This window comes from Dromiciops gliroides, chromosome 1, assembly GCF_019393635.1.
Source record: "Dromiciops gliroides isolate mDroGli1 chromosome 1, mDroGli1.pri, whole genome shotgun sequence".
NCBI classification, from domain to species: Eukaryota; Metazoa; Chordata; class Mammalia; order Microbiotheria; family Microbiotheriidae; genus Dromiciops; species Dromiciops gliroides.
In genome coordinates this window covers 672,137,543-672,162,365 of record NC_057861.1, presented here as the reverse complement: position 1 = coordinate 672,162,365, position 24,823 = coordinate 672,137,543, and the positions used below count along the sequence as shown (strand labels likewise).

At 46.7% G+C, this 24,823-nt stretch overlaps 2 protein-coding genes across 2 annotated transcripts in view; both read left to right on the top strand.

Moving 5' to 3' along the window:
* Positions 1–16,275: 16,275 nt before the first annotated feature.
* LOC122753449 (splicing factor, proline- and glutamine-rich-like) lies at positions 16,276–18,297 on the top strand. Its single transcript, XM_044000848.1, has 3 exons — positions 16,276–16,309; positions 17,103–17,315; positions 17,543–18,297. Exons 1-3 carry the CDS (start codon positions 16,276–16,278, stop codon positions 18,295–18,297), a joined length of 1,002 nt encoding a protein of 333 aa, XP_043856783.1.
* The window catches only part of ZBTB47 (zinc finger and BTB domain containing 47), a 45,815-nt gene continuing 38,938 nt past the window's right edge, over positions 17,947–24,823 (top strand). The window contains 1 exon segment of the mRNA XM_044004847.1: positions 17,947–18,321. The gene's annotated coding sequence lies outside the window, so the exon portion shown is untranslated.

The following is a 24,823-nucleotide window of genomic DNA, read 5'->3' as shown; positions in this document are numbered from 1 at the left end:
AACAATTTTTGTAAAGGACCAAAGATCAAGGATCTCAAGGGTAATTAAAAAGGGGGCGGGGTTGAGAGGAGGAAGGAAGGAAGGAAGGTGGTTTATCAGTAACATATCTCAAACTATACTACAATACATTCATTAAAACTATTCATACTGGCTTTTTAAAAGATAAGGTACATAACCTGCAAAAGCAACAGTAACAGCATTTGATAAACCCAAAGATCCTAGTTACTTAGGACTATTTGCCAGAAACTGCTGGGGAAACATTGGACTCACTTAAGTCATGCATTTATTGTGCCTGTTCTAGACCAAGCACTGTGCCAAGGGTAAGGGATACAAAGAAGGGCAGAAATTAGCCCCTGCTCTCAGCGAGCTTACAGTCTGATGCAGGAAACAACATGCAAGCAATGTACAAACAAGAGTGTCTGAAGTACTAAGATTAAGGGCAGAGAAAGGCTATTGAAAGTGGCATTTAGGGGCAGCGAGGTGGCGCAGTGGATAGAGCACCGGCCCTGGAGTCAGGAGTACCTGAGTTCAAATCTGGCCTCAGACACTTAACACTTACTAGCTGTGTGACCCTGGGCAAGTCACTTAACCCCAATTGCCTCACTTAAAAAAAAAACAAAAACAAAAAAACCCAAGAAAGTGGCATTTAACTGAAACTTGAAGGAAGCCAGAAAGTGGAAATTAGGGCAGGCAGGCAGACAGACAGACAGACAGACAGAGAGAGTGTGTGTGTTTCAGACATGGAGGACAACCAGAGAAAAAGCAAAGAAGATGGAGTGTTAAGGCTAGTGTTCCTGGATCATGGTCTGTTGGGTGCGTGGTGGGGCAGGGAATAAGGTGTAGAGTTCTGGAGTTCTGGAAAGGTTGGGGGAAGCAGGTTATAAAGGGCTTTAAAAGCGAAATGCAGGATTTTATTTGATCCGGGAAATAATAAGTAAGAAGCCACTTGATTGAATAGTCTTGCACTTCAGGGAGATGGACTGGAGTAGGGGAGAGACTTGAGACAAGAAAGACCCTCAAACTATTATAATAGTACAGGTATAAAGTGATGAGGGCCTGCACCAGGGTGGTGACAGTGTTAGAGGAGATAAGGGGACAGCTGTCACAAAGGAACAATCAACAAGACCATGGCAACTTATTGGACTGAGAGGGAAAGAAGTTAAAGATGATACTGGTTGAGTGATGAGGAGGTTGGTGGTAACCTTGACACTATTAGGAAATTTAGGAAGAGGGAAGGGTTTGGGGGAATGATAATGAGTTCCATTTTGGACTCATTGGGTTAAGATGTCTACAGGATATCCAATTTGAGACGTCCTGTAGGAAGTTGGAGATGTGAAACCAGAGGTCAGGAGAGAACTTTGAGATGGATAAACAAATCTGAGAATCAGCATAGAAATGATCATTGAATCCATAGGAGCTAATGAGGTCTTCAAAGAGAGAAGAGGGCCCAGGACAGAGTCCTGGGAGACATCCATGCCTAGCAGGCATTATTTGGACAAAGATCTAGCAAAGGAGACTGAGGAGTGGCCAAGATAGCTAGGAGGGGAAACAAGAGAAGAAAGCCTAGAGAGAAGAGAGTATCAAGAAGAAGATGGTGATCGACAGTATCAGAGGCTACAGAGAGGTCATGAAGGAAGGTCATGAGGTCTGGGAAAAGGTCATTGGATTTGGCAGTCAAGATTGTTAGTAATGGGGGGCAGCTAGGTGGTGCAGTGGATAAAGCACCAGCCCAGGATTCAGGAGTACCTGAGTTCAAATCTGGCCTCAGGCACTTGACACTTACTAGCTGTGTGACCCTGAGCAAGTCACTTAACCCCCATTGCTCCGCAAAAAAAAAGATTGTTAGTAACCCTAGAAAGAGTGGCATGACGAGGGGGAAGCCAGACTACAGAGAATTTAGAGAGTGAGAAGAGAGAAAGTAGAGGTACCAATTCTCAAGGGAGAAGACCAATGCTTTATACCATATACCATATACCTAGATATATCACCATAAACAAGGAATAAATTACCTGTCAGATCAATTGGATAGAAATGTTTGTGACTAAGCAAGTGATGGAAAGGATCATGTAAGATAAAATGGACAATTTAGAGTTTTACAAAATTTTAAAGTTTTGAACAAACATCTAATATAAAAATTAAAAGTCATAACTGGGAAGAAATCTTTTCAACAAGTTTCTCTGATAAAGGTGGTTTTTTTCTAAGATATATAAGGAGCTGATTCAAATTTATAAGACTTAAGAGCCATTCTCTATAGTAAACAAAGGACATGAAAAGGCAGTTTTCAAAGGAAGAAATCCAAACTATCAAAACCATATGGGGTGGGGCAGCTAGGTGGCACAGTGGATAGAGCACCAGCCCTGGAGTCAAGAGGACCTGAGTTCAAATCCAGTCTCAGCCACTTGACACTTTCTAGCTGTGTGACCCTGGGCAAGTCACTTAACCCTCATTGCCCCGCAAAAAAAATTAAAATTAAATTCATTTTTTTAAAAAAACATATGAAGAAATGCTCCAAATCACCAAGAACTAGAGAAATTCAAATTAAATCAACTTTGAGGTTCTACTTCATGCCTATCACACAGGCAAAGATAATAAAAGAAGAAAATGATGAATGTTGGAGAGGCTGTGGGAAAACAGGGACGGACACCAGTAATTCAGTTGATGGAGCCAAGAACTGGCCTGGGAGCCAATTCTCCAATGCTTTTAATCAGTCTTGTCCTGGTATAGTTCACACTCTATGAGGGAGATAAGCTACCAACATATCTGATGATAATACATCAAAAAGTGATCCTAGAGGGGGTGGGAAAGGGGAATGAATAGTTATTATCAAGTACAAGAGACACTGTTAGCACAGTATATGGAGTGTTGGACCTGGAAACTGGAAAACGTGAGGTCCAATCCAGCCTAAAACTTACTAGCTGTGTGATCCTGGGCTAGTCACTTGTTTCCTCAACCCTAAAATGGGGATAATAACAGCACCTATATCCTGGGGTTTTGTGAGGCTCAAATGAGATAATATTTATTTAAAAATGCTTAGCTCGGGACAGCTAGGTGGCGCAGTGGATAGAGCACTGGCCCCGGATTCAGGAGGACCTGAGTTCAAATCCAGCCTCAGACACTTAACACTTACTAGCTGTGTGACCCTGGGCAAGTCACTCAACCCCAATTGCCTCACTAAAATTAAAAAAAAAGAAAGAAAGAAAGAAAGAAAGAAAGAAAGAAAGAAAGAAAGAAAGAAAGAAAGAAAGAAAGAAAGAAAGAAAGAAAGAGAGAGAGAAAGAAAGAAAGAAAGAAAGAAAAGAAAAAAAATGCTTAGCTCAGTACCTGGCTAGTGCAATATAAATTATAGTGAGATAGAAATGCTTATTCCCTTTCCCATCTGTGTGACCTTGGGCAAGGCTCTTCTGGACCTCAGTGTCAAGAAAATGAGAAAGAATTGGGCCATTTGACCTCTGAGGTCACTTCTGAGACATGCTGGGATTCGAAATTCAGTTTTGGCAAGTATTTGGAGCATATTAGCTGAAGTGGCCCTCAAAGGGACAATGTGCCACAACCAGATAGATGGGTAAGCAGATGGTTTTCATTCAATTTTTCTTAGTTTCCAAGTGCTGACTGCATTTTAAAAATGGCTTTTAAGAGAAAAGCTGGAGGGAAATGGTCTCTGGCCTCCTCCCAGTCTTTTCTCTTAGTCAGGAGGCTCTGGATTAGGCTCTAAGAAATGTTGTACAAAACAGATTAACTGTGCCCTCTTGTCCTGATCTTTTTTCTCTTCTCCCTTGGCCTCAAGCCCTCTAAATAGCGGAATACCAAAGATCAATATGCTTGGGAACATAGACTCAAGTTGGCATTCAAGGCCCTCCAAGGAGCCAATTCTCCCTCAAATGCATTCTTTTCTCCAGCAAGAAAGTCTCCTCACTGTCTCACACTTTGTACTTATTTCTACCTCTCCCTGCAGTGGTCAAACTGGTCCCCTGCCTAGAGTGCCCTTGCTGAAAGGTAAACAATTATTTGACACCTAGCTGACCTCTCACCTCTTTCATGAAACACCCCCTCCTCTTGCCACTCATCTCTATTCCCCAAATGTCAGAGATCTCTACTATTTCCTGTGGTCAACCCCTTCCCTGATTCTGCCTATTTCCCCCTTCTTCCTTGGGACAACAATTTCTCTCCCTTTTCCCACTAGAAATGGAATCACAATGAAACTCTCCAGAGATGGTAGAGAAAGGAGACAGAAGGGATTGCCTGTCTCTTAGGGAAAGCTAGCTGCCTAATTTGAGAGTTGTTTGTTGTAGGCAAATGCCATCTTTTTTTTCCTAGTGTGAGGAGAGGGGAGTTTTCAAGAAAGGATTATTCTTCTCTTTCTTGACTCCAGAATACAAGATGAAGGAAAGCCAATGAGTGGAAGCTGCAAAAAGGTGGATTTAGGCTGGCCTGATGTAGGGGAAAACTTCCTCACAATCTAAGCTCTGTCCCCAAGCAGAATGGGCACCATGTTACGGTCAGGAATATCATAGACAAGATTCCCACTCAAGCACAGCTCAGACTTGGTAAGACCTCTTCCATCTCTAAGAGTCTGGGCTTTTCTAATTTGGAACTATGCCCAAAGGGCTATGGGAATGTGCATACCCTTTGACCCAGTGATGCCACTACTAGGTCTGTATCCCAAAGAGATCATAGAAGAGGGAAAAGGACCCACATGTACAAAAATATTTATAGCATCTCTCTTTGTGATGGCAAAGAATTGGAAATTGAGGGAATGCCCATCAATTGGGGAATGGCTAAACAAGTTGTGGTATATGAATGTAATGGAATACTATTGTGCTGTAAGAAACAATGAGCAGGAAGATTTCAGAGAAACCTGAAAGCCTTACATGAACTGATGCTGAGTAAGAGGAGCAGAACCAGAAGAACATTGTACGCAGTAACAGCAACATTGTGTGATGATCAACTGTGATAGAGTTGGCTCTTCTCAGCAGTGCAATGATCCAAAACAATTTCAAAGAACTCTTAATAGAAAATGCTCTCCAAATCCAGAAAAAAGAAATGTGGATTCTGAATGCAGATTCAACCATACTGCTTCTACTTTTTGGTTGGTTATTTTTTTTTCTTTTTTGAGGTTTTCCCCTTGTGTTCTGATTCTTCTTTCACAATATGACTAATGCAGAAATATGTTTAATGTGATTGTGTATATATATATAACCTGTATCAGATTGCTTTCTGTCTTGGGGAGGGGGGAAGGAAGGGAGGGTGGGAGAAAAATTTGGAACTAAAAATCCTATGAAAACAAATGTTGAAAACTATCTTTACATGTAACTGGAAAATAATAAAATACTCTTATGATTAAAAAAAAAAGAGTCTGGGCTTTTCTTTTCATCTGATTTTTCTGGAGAATCACTGAGTGTCAGAGCTGCAAAGGACTTCAGAGATAGTCATAGCAGCCAAACAGGATGCTCAGGATCACAAAGTTAGTCCAAAAGACAGCTCCCATACCAAGGGGTTCTATCTCTAGGTTTTGTGCTCCCTGCACTATACCACATACTGCCAGGACCTTCCTCCTGGCTTGCTAGCCAACAGCTCTCCAGTTATTATAGGGTCATAGAGCTAAATTATGAAAGGACTTAAGAGGTCATTTACTTCAAAGGTCTTGCCTAACCCATGAGGAAGTCAAATGGCTTGCCCAAGGCCACACAGGCCATCCATTGCAGAAACAGGATTAAAGTCTGGGCCCTGAGATTTCTAAGAGTTCTCTTTCCTTGTGTGCATTAAACTTGCCACCCTCCCCCGCCCCCAAATTCCCCTTAACATTACCGATTGCAGAGTCTCCAAGTTGGAAGGGAGTTCAGAGGCCATTGAGTCCCACCTATATACCAAAAGGAATCCCTGCTGTAACGCCCCAGCAAGGGAATATCCAGGCTTTACTTTGAGGAGGAAACCAGCCCATTACCTCCTGAGGCAGCCCATCCCACTGTGGGCCCACTCTCATCATTAGGAAGGGTTTTCTAAAATTAAACTAAATTTTGAATTTTTGCGACTTGCACTCATTGCTCCTCATTCAACCCTCTGGTGGCAAACTGAAGCATCCTAAACCTTCTTCCCCATGTCAGCCCTTCAGATATTTGAAGAAACCCGTTGTGTTTCCCAACTTCTCTTCTCCAGGCTAACCATGCCCAGTTTCTTTACATGGCATGATGTCAGCATCCTCAAGTCACCCTCCTCTGGATGTTCTACATCTTATCAGTTTCCTTCCTAAAATGGGTCACCCTGAACACAGTACATGGTCTGACCATAGTGGAGTGCTGAGGCACTGTCTCTTCCCCAGTCTTGGACAGTACCCATCTCAGCCTACGATCACATTCATTTTCTTATTCTATACCACACTATTAACTCATATTGACTTTGCAATCCACTAAAACCCTGAGTTTTGGGTTGTTTTTTTTTTAGACGAATAGCTCTTTACTTTAAGATCTGGTTTCTAGGTACAGTTTCTGTTTCTTGTCATCCAGAATTATTAATCCCTGGCTACTGTTTTCTTAGGTTTCTGTTGATAGTGTTGGTTGATAAAGACTCAGACCTCCAGGTAACAGTTGATAAGAGCTCAAACCTTCTGGTCGATAAGAACTAAAGCCTTAGTTTATCTGTTAACCCCTTTTTAGCTACTATTGATACTTTTTACTACTATTGATAAAAGCTCAAGTCTTAGGTTATCTGTTAACCCCTTTTAGCTACAGTTGAATCTTAGGTTATCTGTTAACCTTTTTTAGCCTCCTCCATCACCCCCAAGCATACCCAATGAGTGATCCTTTCTAACAAAAAAAAAAGGGGGGGCCGAGGGGGGAAAAGGCTATTCAGCAAAATGAAGCAACTCAGTTTGCATGTATATGCAATGTTCCACACTTATAAACACAATCTTGTCCACAAAGAAGGGAGAGAAGTTCTTTTTTTTTCATCTTTGATGCGGGGACAAGATTGGTCATTATAATTCGGTTTTAGAATTTGGGTTTATTTGTTGTTTTTTCCATTTACAATGCTGTAGATGTGATTTCCTGATTCTGCTAACTTTCCTCTACATCAGTTCCTTAAATCTTCCCATGCTTCTCTGAATTCTTAACCTTCATCAAATCTTATAGCTCAGTGATACTCCATTACCTTTGTGTTCTAGACTTTGTTTAACCATTCTCTAGTTAAGGGGCTTCTACTTTGTTATCATAAAAAGTACTTTGGTTTGTGTGGGTCCTTGCTTTCTGTCTTTGATGTCCTTAGGGTATATTGTTGTTGTTGTTGTTGTCGGTCCTTTGCTATTAAAGAGGACCATGACATCATGTCATGACTTGCACTGAATTGGATTTAAATGAGGGAGAACTGTGCAAAGAGCCATCTGGGTCGAGAAATGACTCTCTCCTCTGACTTCATAGATCACCGTGTACCTTTCTTATATACTTTTGAAAATTCAACTTCTGATTTCATTGGCATGGGGTCCTCTACGAAGTTAGGTGGTGCAGAGCATAGAGAACGAGATCTGTCGTCAAAATGACCTTATTTCAATTCCTGTCTCAAACACTTACTAGCTGCGTGACCCTTGAATATGTCAATTAATCCCTCTCAGCCTCAGTTTCCTCATTTGTAAAATGGGGATGATAATAACAGTACCTAGTTCACAGCATTGTTGTAAGGATCAAATGAGAACATATTTAAAACTCTATACAAATGCTCATTGTCATCATCATTATCATACATGCAGATCAGCAATTGGATCCTGCAGATGTCTTGCCTCCTCTAATGCATTCATTATGTAATATTGTGTGTTATCCTCCACAAAGCCCTATTCTGATGCCTCCTTGTGGTGTGAATGTGAAGGTGGGTTCTCAAAGGTGACGCCAGCCCGATGGAAGCTTCAGCAGATTTCACTTATCTGAAGACATTCATTTTCAGTCCTAGTGGCAGACCGAATCTGCTATTTGAGAACCAAGACAACGACAACAACAACAGCACGGAGAGGCTCATCCTCAGAAGGTAGACTAAGAGGTAGCCAGTTCTTTGCCCATACTCCTCGAGTCCTTTGGAGCCCCTTTCTGTTGCCACAGTTATGGCGATGGGGTGGCAGAAAAGGGGACACAGAGAGGTCTGCCTCCCACTTCTTATACAGCCTCCACCTTAACTCTTTTTTTAAAAAATTATTTGTTTATTTATTTGTCTATTTATTTATTTATTATTAATGCTTTTTTTTGGGGGGGGGGATGAGGGTTAAGTGACTTGCCCAGGGTCACACAGCTAGTAAGTGTCAAGTGTCTGAGGCTGGATTTGAGCTCAGGTCCTCCTGAATCCAGGGCCGGTGCTTTAACAACTGCGCCATCTAGCTGCCCCTCTACCTTAACTCTTAGTGTGAGATCACTGTCCAGTGATCCACAGATGATTGGGAGAACATTAACCCCATTGATGCCGATATTCTTGTGATCAAGGAACCAAGACGAGGTAGCCAACGGAAGGAACAGTTCCTAGGCTTTCCTTGAAGGGGCTAAGGAAAGCATTGATAGAGCTGGTCTCATGAGATACCCAAAGGCAATAAGAAACACCATTTCACAGCACACTTAGCTATCTCTCCTCACAGTCCTCAAGATGAGTATAAACAGAGCCATAAACATCACTGTAAGGGAGGTATCAACATCTGTAGTGGAGAATGAGGAAACAGAGAAATACTATGAAGAATCCCACAAGACCCTGGAAACCAAGCCAATGTATATTGTGATTCTCAGTGACCTTAGCACTATAGTCACCATGGGGGTGAAGAGGGTGTTGGGAAATGTGACTCAGATTGAAGAAATTTTAAAAAGCTGAAGAAGAAGACAACTCAGCTGCCTCACACCTATATGTCATTAATAACTTATTCCCCAAAGGAGTGGAAGATGTTATAAATACAAGCATGGGACACCACCTTAACAAATGAAATTGTCCCTGTCTTAAACAACACTGGTTAAATAGTTACTCAAATGGTTACTGCTGTGGGGAGTCATCTCTAGAATAGCTATCTGTGTAGAGTCAAATCATTGATTAGTTAGAGCAGTGATTCTTAACTTGGGGGGGGTGTCTGTGAACTTTTTTTTTTTTTTGCGGGGCAATGGGGGTTAAGCGACTTGCCCAGGGTCACACAGCTGGTAAGTGTCAAGTGTCTGAGGCCAGATTTGAACTCAGGTACTCCTGAATCCAGGGCCAGTGCTTTATCCACTGCGCCACCTAGCCGCCCCATCCACCTAGCCGCCCTGTCTGTGAACTTTTAAAAAATGTTTTGATAACTGTATTTCAATATAATTGTCTCCTTTGTAATTCTACTTTATTTTATGTATTAAAAAATATGATTCTGAGAATGGGTCCACAGGCTTCACTAGACTGTCCAAAGGTCCATGGCACAAAGAAAGGTTAAGAAGTCCTGAGTGAGGGGGCAGCTAGGTAGTGCAGTGGATAAAACACCGGCCCTGGATTCAGGAGGACCTGAACTCAAATCTGGTCTCAGACGCTTGACACTTACTAGCTGTGTGACCTTGGGTAAGTCACTTAACCCCCGTTGCCCCGCCCCCACAAAAGTCCTGAGTGAGAGCAAATGTAAAAGTCAAGCAAGAACAAATTAAAAGAAAAAATAATGTTGAAAATACAATGTGAACAACTGCAACAGCTTCACCTTGACCTATTGAAATAAATTACCAATGCAGAAAAAAATGGGAAATAGAAAGAGGCAAAGTTATTGATAAATAATATGCTGAGTATCACCATTTTTTGTAGAAGTTTTACAGAGGTAAAAGTCATTGCAACAAAATCTAGGAACTGCCTTAATATGCAAATACTTGACCTCTAAGCCAAGCCGAAAGACATAGCAACCAAGAATAGGTTAGCGTGTAAACTCATTTGTAAAACACAGAGGAGGATGGTGAGTGAAATAAAAGACTGAAAGAATTTTTCTCACTCTTAGGGATGCTTTAAATCAGATTGGCACCTCAAGGCTGAAACAATGGAGTTTAAAGGGTCAATTTAAATGCCCAAGGGCTTCTCTAACTAGCTGACTGTATGCTATGGGCTAGGGTCTACATCACAGAAAAGCTGAAATAGTTCTGGAACTATGATCTAGAAGAGCTAAGTAACCCCCTAAGAGGAAGAATCCACATAGCAGACGTCAACAGAAAGTAGCTCAATAGAAATACCTAGTGGAGACTACCTGGTAAGACAAAGGAGAGAACAACTCATAAGAAAGAACAGCCTGTAATGGGAATCACCAGAGACCACTAATGACCTAGTAGGGAAATGTGGGGACCAATTTTTAATTGGGGAGTGTTAGCTAAGCGGCTTGCCGCAATATTGGGGCAAGGAAGAAGACGGGCAGCCTCCCTCAAAACAGAACAAGATTTATTTTAACAAGAACAAACTTAAAAAAACCAAACACACAAACAGGATCAGTAGGATCAAGGGAAAGGAAATAAAATGGGGAAAGGGAAATTATACAACCTGAAAAACACCACTGCCCAGGAATAAGCTGAGAATACACAGCAGCGCTCCTGTCGCCTTCCAGCTTCCAGCTAGAATGCCAGAAAAGCTCCCTTCTTCCCAGCACACCCCACACAGCCCCCAGCCAATTGGCTGGCCGCTCTGACAGTCACATGACTTCTCTCACTAGGCTTCCAATCATTATAATTTTGCCAGGCCCATGTAGGTGTTGGTGAGTGGTGATGACGTGAGGTGCCAGCGCCATGGTAAGAGCAACCGTGCGGTTTGTGGAGCCCCAGGCCAGTGCACACCAAGGGTTTTTTTTTTTTAATTCTAGCCAAAAGATGGGGTCATAAAAACCTCAAATAACAATTAATTCTTTACAGAAACAAGCAGAAGCATCAGAAGTGTAGAAGGGTTCCAATAGGAACAAATACTTAAGTGCATGAATTGTCAGGGCCACACACAAATTTCCTTGTATATGTGACCCTTCTGTATATTTGTTGTTGCTCAATCATTTTAGTTGTGCCTGACTCTTCATGAACCCATTTTGAGGTTTTCTTGGTGAAGATACTTTACCATTTCTTTCTCCAGCTCATTTTTCAGATGAGGAAACTGAAGCAAACAGGGTGAAATGACTTGCCTAGGGTGATCCAGGTAGTATCTGAGACCAGATTTGAACTCAGTTCCACCTGACTCCAGCCCCAGCATTCTATCTACCTACCGCCATCTATCTGCCCACACGTGTTCAGAGATATGATTTTCAGCATGCAGTAGGTACTTGAAAAAATTTGTCCCTCTTCCTAAATACCAAGAAGGCTCCTTCACTGCCTCACTTAAATGCCCTGCTCATTCCATACTCCTAAGCTGAGCCTCTATTGAAGCAAAGTTGGCGGGCCATGTACCCCCTATCTCCCAACCTCCTTATCATCTTCAAGGCCCAGCTGAAGCCCCACCTGTCTGAGGAAGCCTGTTCTGACTCCTCTAAGCCAGTGATTGCCCTTTTTTTCTGACTTGCTATAGTGTGGAGGACCTGGACTGGCCTCCAATTGCTTTTTCTCCTGTCTTCCATAGTAGAGCAGAGCATAGGCTAGGTTCATGACCCAAGGACATCCTGGAGGCAGGAACATGGCCACAATCACTTTAACCTGGAACAACCCTCTGTAAGACCCACCCCTTACTCCCAAACATGAGTTCCTCCTGGGAACCCCATTTTGTGGAGGATCCGTGGCTGACCCTCATTCCTTTTTCATCCTTCTTGGCTTCTGGGTTCTAGACCCTACTACATCTCACCCCTTTTGAGCTCCCTTCTACGTGTCCTCTTCCTCCATTAGAATGTAAGCTCAGGGGACAGCTAGGTGGTACAGTGGATAAAGTACTGGTCCTGGATTCAGGAGGACCTGAGTTCAAATCCAGACTCAGACACTTGACACTTATTAGCTGTGTGACACTGGGCAAGTCACTTAACTCTCATTGCCCTGCCCCCCCCCCCAAAGTAAGCTCATTGAGGAGAGGGGATGTCTCCTTTTTGTTTGTGTTCCCAGCTGTTAGCACTGTGCCTAGCACATGGCAAATGCTTTAAAAATTATTGTTGCCATCTTTATTTCCTTCTTTGGGGCACTGTCTCTTGGGCTGAGAGCCTCTGGAATCCAACAACATTCAACAAAGAGGCCAACACTCCTTTATGTGCTTGGTGCTCAGGCTCCAGAGTTTTCCATCTAATGGAGTCAGGTGAGACAATCCATCAATAAACACGTATTAAGCATCAACTATGTGCCAGGCACTATGCTAAGCAATGGGGATGCAAAAGGAGGCAGTCCTTGCTCTCAAAGGGCTTACGATTTCATGGAAATGATGACAACAGAAGCAAGGGTCACCTCTGTTCGAAGGGTAAGAGGTTCAAGGGAGATGAACCCCTTTGATCTGGCGTAGGGGTGGGAGGGGGCAAGTCAGGGAAGGCTTCAGCTAGTCGGAGGCTGAATGTTATCTGGGCCTTGAAGGGAGACAAGGATTTGAACACACCCAGAAATGGGAGAGCATTTCCAATTCAAATGATTTTGACAAACATTTGCCTGCTCCATGCAGTGCAGCATTCTGGATGCCCAGATTCCAACCTATGCAGAAAACTGAGTGTTGGCAACATTTTCCCGGCACAGGCCTGGAAGGGGGGCGGTAAGGGGGGAGGGAGGGAATAGGATAAGGAGGTGGAGGAGGAGGAGGAGGAAAGAAAAAGAGGGACTTGGGCCCCAGGCCTGGCTTGCATCCCTCTTTTCCTCAGTCAGTCTCCTCCTTTCTTCTTCCCTGAACCGAGCTCTGTTCACATTAACCTCTAGGGAGCAGCAGCAGGCCAGAAAATCCTCCTGACTCAGAGCTGGATGAGGCTGAGCCCAGGGAGGCTAGAATTGGAGCTGCTGGTCATCAAGGCTCCCTTTAGCTAGAGCTATAAACTCTCGGTCCCCACTTCCAGAGATTCCCAGTTGTCAGAAGCATTGCCTGCACCCCCTTTAGGGCCCTGGCTTGGCCTCCCTGGCCTTTGCCAGGGAAAAGGTTGGGGGTTCTTAGTTCCAAGGTAGCCTGGGATTATACCTCCCTTACGGGGGAGTTCTCTGAGGGCAATAGAAAAGGGGAAGGGAAGGACAACACCTACTATATGACAAGAATGCTGCCACAACAACCCTGGGAAGAAGGTGTTGTTATTATCCTTTTTTTTTTTTTTTTGGTGGGGCAATGGAGGTTAAGTGACTTTCCCAGGATCACACAGCTGGTAAGTGTCAAGTGTCTGAGGCCGGACTTGAACTCAGGTCCTCCTGAATTCAGGGCTGGTGCTTTATCCACTGCGCCACCTAGCTGCCCCTATTATCCTCATTTTTACAGTTGGGGGAACTGAGGCAAACAAAGGTTAAGTGACTTGCCCAGGGTCACACAACTAATAAGTGCCTAAGGCTGGATTTGAATTCAGATCTTTCTGTCTCTGGGCCTATCTGTCTCTGTCTCTATCCACTGCACCATCAACTGTCCCTATAGTTGATTTATTGGAACAGGACAGTCTGGAGGTAGGGGTGGAGGCCAATGGGTTTGATGGGCTCAGTGTGTGTCTCTTCCTTTCTTCCCCAAGTTCCCTTAGGCCTCCCAATCCCTCTACCGCCAACTTAACTTTCCTGCTCCTCTGGCTTCCTTTGGCTCCTGCCAGGTCTGGCAGTGCCAAAAATCAGCATTATTCTCCCCACCCCCTTCCTCCCAGCTGGGAGAAATGGGTCTTTTTATTCTACCATCCTCTCTCTATCCTCCCCCCCTTTGATTTGGGGGCAGCGTGAGGTTGGGGACAGGCCAGGGTGTGTCAGGCCATTGGGGGGCATGGAGGAGAGGTCTTTGGCTTTCCCTAGAGTCAGGCGGTTCTCACCCCCACCCCACCCCAGCCAGCAATAATCTGCATGGCCTCTTTGGAAACCTCTGTCTTCATCTCCCCACCCCCCTGCGTGCAGCTGGCTGGCAGCAAGGAGGGATTGAGGGGGGAATGGAAGAGGACTCTGGAGAGGCTGCCTGGAAAAGAGCCCAGGCCTGAGAGTCAGGAGACCAGACATCCAGTTCCAGCTCTACCACTAAGTCTCTGTGGGGACCAAGGCAAGTCACCTCCCCCTCTGAGCCTCAGTTTATGCTTCTGTCAAATGGGGTGCTGTGAGGACCAAATGGAATGTTAAAGTTTTAAAAAAGCATTAGGTGAGGTATGAATAGGAAGAGCCAAGTCTGACCCCAGTGAAGCATCTCACTTCCCTTGGGAGCCACCAATTATCTTTGAGACAAAGCTTTCCTTCAAGTGCACCCCTTGCACCAGAGCTCTGGATAACCAGTATACATGCAGTCCCTCAAATAAAAGAGAAAGGACTCTCTTCTTCCTGGATGGCCCAGGGCCTTCCCTTCTCTGGCCTCCTCCCCAGGCTGAGGAGGCCTCACAGCCCTTCTAGCTGGTGCAATTATCCCCCTTCCTCTGACTCTGGCCTCATCAGGAAGGATCATTGAAAGGATATTTGAGATCTTCAACTCTAGGGTCCTTAACTGGGATGAGGTGGGGGGAAATTAATTTTATGTTTAATTAACTTCTAACTGAATTCATTCTTTCTGGAATTCATTGGCAAGATAGGGGCCCAGTCTGTGACTAGGGTTCAAGCTCATCCCCTGTCCCAGGCTCAGGACTCACCCTGGGACCCACATCAGGAACCACCCAGTGTCTAGGAAGAGAGAACAACCTATCGCTAGGAAACGTTTTTCTCTGAACCTGGAAGGCCTCTTGGGCCCTGCACTAAGTACCGAGGTAACCAGACCCAAATGTGTTGATTCATACTCAGCACTCAGGGCACCATCTGTCTTTCTGGCTCTGTCGGTAGGTTTCAGCATCCCTCCTGTTCTCTGGGGTCTTGCTGACTTTCTTCTTTGAGATGGAGTGGGCACAGGGCCCTAATGAACAGCCCTGTCATGTGGCACAGGCTCCGTGGTGAGGCATGCATTACAGACATGGGTTCCTTCATGGGCTACAGATGTGACATGCCCACAAAACAGATATGTTCCTGATTATAAGGAGACCAGGCATATGTGTGTGTTTATGTTAAAGGGGGGGGGGAACTATCAATGGCCTAGTCTATCAATCAAAAACCATTTACTAAGTAACTACCACGTGCCAGACATTATGTTAGCTGCTGGTGATACAAAGACAAAAAATGAAACAGTCCCTGTTCTTAAGTAGTTTCCTTTGAGTTGAGGGAAACAACTGTGTGTGTGTGTGTGTGTGTGTGTGTGTGTGTGTGTGTGTGCTCGTATCTGTGCGTGCCTGTTCAAGGCAATGAGGGTTAAGTGACTTTCCCAGGGTCACTCAGCTAGTAAGTGTCAAGGGTCTGAGGCCAGATTTGAACTCAGGTCCTCCTGAATCCAGGACTGGTGCTTTATCCACTGCCCCATAGATAACTTTTGAAAGATGGTAGGGATGGGGAAAGCTAGGTGTCACAGTGGATAAAGTACCAGTTCTGGATTCAGGTGGACCTGAGTTCAAATCCAGCCTCAGACACTTGACACTTACTAGCTGTGTGACCCTGGGAAAGTCACTTAACCCCCATTGCCCTGCAAAAAAAAAAAAAAAAAAAGACGGTAGGGATTCAAAGAGGCAGAAGTGAAGGGGGGATGTATTTTAGGCATGAGAGATGGCCAATGTAAAGGCACAGAGGTGGGAAATGGTGTTTCCTCTATGAGACACAGTAAGAAGACAGATTTACTGGACCAAAAGGTTCATAAAGGGAAGTAATATGTAATAAGTCTAGACAAGTATGTTGGGGGCAGCTTGTGAAGGGCTTTTAAAATGCCAAACAGAGTTTATATTTGATTCTAGAGGTAATGGGGAGCCACTGGAGTTTATTGAGTAGGGGAGTGACCTATATTTTAGGAAAATCAATTTAGCAAGCTGTGTGGAGGATAAATTAGAGTATGGTGAGACTTCAGGCGGGGAGACTATTGCAAAAGAAAACTATCACAATAATTCAGTTTAGAAGAGATGATGACCCAAATTAGGGTGGTGGCTCTGTGGGTGGAGAGAAGGGGACCTATACTGTGGAAATATTGTAATGGAAGAAATTACCAGATTTAGCAACTGATTGGCTATGTGGGCCGAGAGTGAGGAGCCCATGAGGGCACAGCTTTTGACACCTTTGGGACGTTCAAAAGGGGGTGGGTTTGGGGGGTGGGGAAGGTAATGAACCTTGGGGCATGGTGACTTTGAGGTGCCTGTGGAACAACCAGTTCAAAAATGTCCACTAGGCATTTGGTAATATGGGAGGGGAGTTCGAATGGCAGATCCAGGCAGGTCAGATACAGGGACTAGCCACCCAATGGAAGAAGAGGATGATAGAGAAGGGGAGAAGAGTGAGAATCCCCTCTGGAATTGCCCTCATGCATAGGAAAATCAGGTACCCACCTACAGAGGTGGCCTGCTTCTGAAATATCTTGCCCACCTGCTTCCCGATTCCTGAAACCCAACTATTAAGAGGTTCATTCTTTTGTCTTAAGACTTCCTGTTAGAATGAAAATGCCCAGTGTATGAATGGGTTATAGAGTCACGAAATGCGGAGGGACCCGTAAAACAGAGTCTATTACTTTTGGGCACGTCCCTTCACTTCCCTGGGTCTGGGTTTCCTCCTCTGTAAAGTGAATGACAGAGCTGTTAGGGATTTTGGAGAATCCCCTCCCCGTCATTTTACAAATAAAGGTAGAAAGGGGAAGGGACTTGTCCAAGGTCCCACAGGTTCTTTCCCCTACATTGACTCAGTCTGTCTTGATGATGGACGCGTTCCCCCGGCTTGTTAAAGCAGATAATGGTCTATGGTAAATCGACTAGGCATGGAGCATCAGGACCAGTCAGCAAACCTCTGCAGAGTACACCCTTCTGGTGTGCACGTTTCTCTGTCTGCCCCGCCCCAACCCCACCCCACCCTACCCACCCCCCAGCAGGTTAGACGAGAGAGAAATTCCCCGTTCGAAGGGAACACCTCATATGGTTGGGACACACACACACACACACACACACACACACACCGATCAATGAGAACAAAAGTCCGAACTGTGATCCAAGGTTGGAGTGGGGAATTCTTGTCTCTAAGGACTGGAGGTGGAAAAAGGAAGGACAGGATCTTTCCTAAGAGCGGGCTTGGCAGTCAATGCGCTGGGGAGCTTTGATGGAAATAAGGAGGGGGACGTGGGGCCTGGCCAATGCCGTCTGGAGCTGACCTTTGAAGGAATGCAGCTCCAGAGCAGCAAGAGAAGGTTAGACCCAGGAGGAACTTCCCAGCACCTGGTCAGGCATGGGGGATGGGGTATGGGTGATTAAACCACTCCATGGGCTTCACACAATATCACAGGTGGGAGGAGGCACGAGAGCATTTAGTCCGACCCCTTCCTTTCGCAAAGGAGGAAACTGAGGCCCAATGGAGTGAAGGGACTTGCCCAAGGTCACACAACTACTAAGATGCTCCTCTGAAGCGGAGGTGGAGGATGGGTCATATGACCTCCGTTCCCCTCCAGCCCCACCCCCTCCCCGCAGATTCCCGGTCCTCCTCCCGCCCGCCACCCGGCACCCGCCCGCGGGGCGTGTGTGTCCAGCCAGGTGACCAGGTCTTTGAGATCCCCAAGGCTCCATCTCCCCATTCCCGGGAGCGTGGGGCGGGAGCGGGTGGGCGTGGGCTGAGTGCACCACGCGTGTCCTCCCCTCCCCACTCCCCCGTTCCCGACTCACTGCGCGCCCCGCGGAGCCGGCGGAAAAGGTGGCCTGTCCCTTTAAACGTCCAGACGGCCGCCCCATCTGATGCGGAGCCTCCAATCCGGGGCTCGGGGCCGGGGAGGCTTCAGCCGCTGCTGCCGCCGCCGCCACCGCAGAGGCTCGGACTCCGCGCGCGGCCCCGGCTTCCTGCATCTCTCCGCCGGCCGCGCATCCCTCTCCGGCCTCCGCTCGCGGCTCCCGCAGCTGCCGCCGCCGCTGCTGCAGCGCCGCCACCCAGCCGGGATGGGCGCGGGGCCCGGCGCGGGGCTCTGAGCCTCCCTGCAGCCCCCCCACCCCCGAGCTCCGGCTCCAGCCTCTTCCCCTCCCCCTCCCCTCTCTTCCCCTCCCCCAGCCGGGGGGCCATGCCCCAGGCTCTGAGCTGGGGGGCGGCCCCGGGGGCCCGGGCAGCGCGGAGGCCGGAGGTCCAGGTCCAGGTCCGTGTCCCTGTCCCCGAGGGCCCCCCCAGCGCGGCGCTTCATGGAGCGGCCCGGCCCTGGGTGCCGGGGGCGGGAGGAGGAGGATCCAGCTGGGCCCTGTGAGCCCCCAGCGCTGGCGGCAAAATGGTAGGAGGACAGTGGGGACCCCGCTCCCATCCCCCAGCCCCCGTCCCCAGCTCCCCCCAGCCCCCAACCGATATCCAGCTCCTTGTCAGACCCAAGCGAGCGTCCCATCCCAAACCCTCTCGGCCACCCAAAGCCCCACAGCCCCGGCATAGCACCCCACCCCCGTCTCAGCCTAAGCCAGCCTCCCCACTCTCAAATCTTGACCCCATCGCAGATATCCCCACAGCCCCGGCAGGGAGCCATCCATACCTCCCGAGGAATAGATAGGTGAGCAGTCCATCTTCCCCATATCTTAGCCCTAACTCATTCCCAAAGGTCCCAAGGTAATTGGGAATCGTCCTTCTTCCAATTAAAGCCAGTTCCCTGGTCCCTCATCCTCGTCCTCCTCCAGATTTCCCAAGTGGAAAGACAACTGGGACACCCCAATAACCGGTCCTCCCTCCCTGTCCCACCCACCCCCCCAAATAGCAAGAGGGTACTTATCTCTCAACTAGCATAACCCCCCACACAACACACCCCACAATCCCATCAGAGCCCAGTCCACTCTTCTCAGACCACCAAATTCTCTCCGTCCCCCCCTCCTCTTTTCCCCAAACTCCTTACTTAAGCAGTAGAGAGCAAGATCTCCTCATCTCATACAAGAAACCTCCCGCTAGTCTCTGTTCCATCCTAAACCCCGGTTTTTGCTTCTCCGAACCCGTCTTAAACTCACCCCTACCCAATTGCCGAACAGGAACCCATAGCTAGCTCCCCTCCCATTTACTGCCCTGGGCTCGCAGTCCAGTTAAACCTGACCCTCAAGTGTCCCCAACTCACTCCCAGTAGGCTTGTCCCACTGTTATTTAGCCCCCCCCCCAACTGATCCCCACCCCCTAACTTCCATCATCTCCCTTAGTACCACTGTTTCCACTGACGGCCCCAGAAATCCCGTATATACACTCCCTACTCCAACTTCCCAGGTTACCCTGGGGGAGGGGTATATAGAAGAAAAAAGTGGGGAGTGATTTGGAACGGGGTTAGGATGGTCCGGGAACTAGGAGTAGTGATGAGTGATTGGCCTGGGAAGAAGTGGAGATTTATCCCTGACATGAGAGAACTCGAATTCTGGGGCCACGATGGAGAAACTGTTGCCTTCAAAGGGTTAAATTCCTCTCTCGTGGCTCCGCCCCACCCCAGGGGCTGCCCCCCACTCTGCAGGGACCTGGGAGCTGGGCTCTGTGAGCTCTGGGATGGGTTAGGTTGGGTTTAGGAGTGAGCTCACAGTCCCACATCTCCTCTTAGGGAGGGGTAGGGTGAACCCTGGGGGCTTTGGCAGCACCGGGAAGCCATTGGCTGTAGGATTTGGGGGGAGGGGTTTTGAGGGAGTTGGTTTCCCCATCCCAGACCCCCTGTGGGTCCTGCATGTGTATATATCTGTATGGGAGGCGTGTGTTTTGAATCAGCTTTGGTACTGAATTCAGCAGGGGTTGAATGACGGAAAGGCAGGACATCTCTTACACCAGAGATCTCTCAGAGACTGTTCATGAGGATGGAACAGCAAGCTCAGCGAAAGCGCCCCCCCCTTCCCCCCCCCCCCAGCTTGGGGAAGTATCAGGACAATCAAACACCCATGGAGATTGTGTTCAGACGCAAGCCAGGTGGTCTTAGTAATGAAGGGCTTGAGGAGGCGGCTTATGAGAATCCCCTTAGCAGGAGCTGGGAACCCTTCAGTCAACTAGAGATGGGATGGAGTCAAGGGAGTGTGGGAGCCCATTGTCTCTGTCTCCCAGGCTGGACAGGTAGAAAGACTGCACTTCCCAGCCCTCTGTTCATTTTAACCCTAGACATGCTCCAGTCTCTCCCAGGTCACTGGACACAAAGCTTCATGGGAGGTTTGAAGGAAAAGGTCCTTAGCAGCTGGGCTAATCAAGGAAGGCTCTCTGGAGGAGACTGCATTGAATTGGCTTGAAATGACTGGTAGGAAATCAACAGGATTAGATTTGTGTGTATTTAGTGATTTACCCAAGGTCACACAGGTTGTAATTGTTACCGGGATTCTAATCCAGATTTCTTGATTTGAGATCCCTGCTTTCCACCATACCGAACTTGCCTTCCTGGGCCTCAGTTTTCTTTTCTGTAAATTGAGAAGATTGGACTAGGTTGTCTCTAAAAATCCCTTTTTTAGCTCTTAAAATTCTGTTATCTCCTACAATGGAGAGGTGCACTTTATCAGGACCTGAAGTTTTAACTTAAAGGAATTATCACCATCATCATTTTCTATATAAAGTTTACAATGTGTTTTCCTCACAAATCTGTGAGATGGGTTAGAAGGGCTAGCTTCTACTTGGCAGATGAAGAAGCAGGCTGGAAGACAATGACTTGCTCAAAGGTTACATGGCTTGTAAGAGTGTGGGTCCCTCCTGTCTCCTGGACCTATTTTCCATGTCAGCGGTTTTTCCCAGAAGATATTTCACATTGCCCTCTATTTATTTATTCATTTGGATTTGCTTTATTGTGTCTTGGTTTCTCATAAAGTCACTGGCTTCCATTTCTTCAATCCTCATTCTTAGGCAATTATTTTCATCAGAGAGCTTTTGTACCTCCTTTTCCATTTGGCCAATTTGACTTTTCAAGCTGTTGACTTTTTTCTCATGTATTTTCTGCATCTCCATCATTTCTCTTTCCTTTTTTTCCTCTATCTCTCTAACTTTATCTTCAAAGTTCTTGAGCACCTCTATGACCTGAGACCAATTCATATTTTTCTTGGAAGCTTTACATATAGGGGCCCTGATATTGACATCTTCATCTGAGGGTACCCCTTGGTCTTCCTTGTTACTGAAGAAACTTTCTATGGTCCTCACCTTTCTCTGTCTGCTCATCTTGCCTTTCTTTTACTTGACTTTTAGCTCCTTAAAGTGGGGCACTGTTTCCAGGCTGCCTTACTGTCAATTTATCAATACTTGCTTATTATATGTTTATGTTTCAGGACTCCAAAGTTAGTGGGCTCAGCTGTTCAGGACTGAAACCCAGTATCTCCCTTGTACCTCTCTGCAAGGGAGAATCCTACTCCTACAAGCACACATGCGATGAGCTATTTCTTTGTCTTCAAACTGTTGGGGTGGAATTATAGACATCCTGGCTAGTGATTAGGGTTCTTTAGTTATGCAGAATACCTGCCCACTCCCAGTGGTCATAACTGTTCTTTGGAAATTCTTCTAAAGTGTGCTGGGGATGCAAAGATTGATATGAAAAGTACTCCGCCCTCAAGGCGTTTCTAGTCTGTTCAGTCCTGTCTGACTCTTCATGACCCCATTTGGGGTTTTCTTGGCAAAGATACAGGAGAGGTTTGCCATTTCCTTCTCTAGCCCATTTTCCAGATGAGGAAACTGAGTCAAACAGGGTGAAGTGGCTCGCACAGGATCACACAGCTAGTAAGCATCTGAAGGCAGACTTGAATTCACAATGATGAGTCTTCCAGACTCCAGGCCCAGCGCTCTAACCACTATACTGCCTACCTGCCCTCTTCTAGTCTACTAGTAGTCTGTCAAGTGTCCATTGTGTTGGACTCTTGGAGAGAAGTTACACAGTTTAGAGAAGACATAGTCCTTGCTTTTGGGGAGCTTGAGATTTAATCAGGCAATCATTAAACATTTATTAAGTGCCTACAATATTCCAGGCACTGTGCTAATTATGAAAAGAGGCAAAAGATAATCCTTGCCCTCAAGGAGTTTATAATCTAATGGAGGAGCCAAGATAGAAACAAGCAACTACAAACAGACTATGCCCAGGCTAAACAGGAAAAACCGGGAGAAGGCCCTAGAATTAAGGGGGATTGAGGAAGGCTTCCTCTAAATGGCGGGAATTTTAGCTGGGACTTGAAGGAAGCCAAGGAAACCAGAAGGCAGAGATGAGGAAGGGAAGTCTCCCAAGCACCCGGGTCAGCCAGTGAAAGTGAAAGGTTACTAAGGGAAGAAGAGAAACTCCAAAGGAACCCCCATCGTTTGAAGTGTACCAGGAGTGCACTTAACCTTAATGCTCTCGGACCTTACATAGTCTAACAGGGAGATCTTGGAAAGCTTCCTGGAGGGAGGCGGCATTTGGATTGGAATACAACAGGAAGGTAGAACAGGATGTGGGGGCTGAGCTTCTAGGGAGAATGGGGGAGATTTGGAGCAGAAAGGAGAACTTTGGAGTCAGAAGACAGGTTCGAATTCTACCACCGACATGGACAAGCCATGTGACCTTGGCTCTGTATCCTTAAGCCTTTGTGTTTCTTTCCCCTCTAACGTGAAATGAAGAGGTTGGACTCTCCCAGATGTTAAGAATTTCAGAGTTGGGAGGGGTCTATGGATGCGGGCACCCAGTGCCACTTTGCCCTGGCCAGGAATTCTCTAGGGCGTCTCTGACCAGACAGGCTGCCTGGCTTTTGCCGGAAGACCATGGCCAGGGGCAGCCTGGTCTTCATTTTGCATCCCTCTGATTTTTAGCAAGTTCTCTCTTACATCAGATCGAAATCTCCTTCCTTTAACCTGCTTTCACTGCTCTTCCTTTTGCCCTCTGAGGCCAAATAGAACACACTGATGACCTCTTCCAATGCTTGAAGATAGGATCCTGTGTCCCCGAAGCCTTTTCTAGGCTCGTGGCATTGAAGGGCCCTTTCAGCCAGCTCCATGTAGTGGACAGGACTCTGGAGTTGGGGTCAGAGGACTTGGGTTCCAAACTTGGCTCTGCTGTTCTCTTACACTCTGGGACTAGCTTTTCCCCTCTGTGACACAGCTTAGATGATCCTGAATGGCTCTTATGGCTTGTGATTGGTATTTCCCAGGGAGGGGGTTACAGGGGTGGGATGAGAAGCCTGTTCCTCTTTGAGACTGGGCCCTGCTTGGCCACATAGACAGAGACAGGAAGAATTTGGAGTCCAGGGCATGTCTGATGGGGATAGAGGGTATGGTCTCCCTAAGCCTGCCCTTTAGTGCTTCTGTTATTATTGAGAGGCTGGGTCTAGGGAAATGACTGGAATGTAGGGCAAACAGGGAGACCCGAGCAAGGGGATGGCGTGGGGCGGGGCTCTCCATTGAGGAGTTCAGGATTTCTGCTGCCTTTAGCTAGTGGGTAGAAGGCAGAGTCAGCCCTAGCTTCACCTTCTCCATGAATCTTTTCCTGATCCCCTCAACTGCTAGTACCCTCCCTTCCAAACTAACTTGGATTTGACGGCTTTGCACTCAACATGGGTTTCTTTTTTTTCTTTTTTTGCGGGGCAGTGAGGGTTAAGTGACTTGCCCAGGGTCACAAAGCTAGAAAGTGTCAAGTGTTTGAGGCTGGATTTGAACTCGGGTCCTCCTGAATCGAGGGCCAGTGTTTTATCCACTGTGTCACCTAGCTGCTCCCCCCCCATTTTATCTTATTGTTTGTCTTTGTAGTCCCAGTGCCTAGCACATAGTAGGCAACTTAACAAATGCCTGTTAATGGATTGAAGGAGAATCACTGCTGTAGGAGCTGTCACCCTTCCAGGTCCCTCCTGAGCCATTGGAACTAGTTGCAGCCAGCACAGCTGGACTAGGAAGGGCAGGGCCCACAGCTGGAGGGCCTGGTGGGAGCCAGCACATCTGGTGGAGGGAGGTGCACAGGGCTCAGAACTGGGTTGTTGGCATAGCCAGCTGGCACTACCTCCTTTGTGGGGAGGTGGGGTGTGGCAGAGAGAGGAATTGGGAGGGCTGGGATGCAGACAGGGACTGGCTTAGGCTCCCAAGATCCTGGAAGACACGAATCTCTTCCCTCATGTTGTGAAATCACAGAGCCATGGAATGTCGGAGTTGGAAGGACTCTTTAAGATCGTCTGTCCCAACTTTACAGATGAAGAAATGAAACCTTCCCCAATGGGAAGTGACTTGCCCAAGGTCACCCAGTCTGTTAGCGACAGAGCTGAGTTTCAAACCCAGATCTCCCTACTACTGGGCCAGGGTTCTTTCTATGATATTGGTAACTTTGAGGGCTAATTACCAGATAAGCTTTTCCCATGTTCCTCGGATCCTGGCCCAACTTCCTGGTGGCCAAGGGATCTTTATTCCTTTGTTGCTGTTGTTCAGTTGTTTTAGTCATGTCCAACTCTTTGTTGACCCCATTTGTTTTTCTGGCAAAGATATTGGAGTAGTTTGCTATTTTCATTTCCAGTTCATTTTACAGATTTGGAAGCTGAGGCAAACAGGGTAAAATGACTTGCCCAGGGTCACAAAAGCTAGTAATGTCTGAAGCTAGATCCATCCCTGTCTGTTGTCTGATGGCTTCTAGTAGCTAACTCTGTCCCTTGTAGTTTTTTTTAAATTTCATTTTAATATTTTTGGTACCTTTTGTTATTACACCACAGTCATTTTTGTGCCTCTCCTTCCTTGGACCCTCCTTTGTCACAAAGCAAGCCAATCTCCAAGCTTGATAGAATGACTTGCATCCAACAGTGTAGGTGACATTCTGCCTGAGAAGCCCCATGCCTCCCAGAAAAGAGGAGGGAGGGAGATAGGTGTCATTA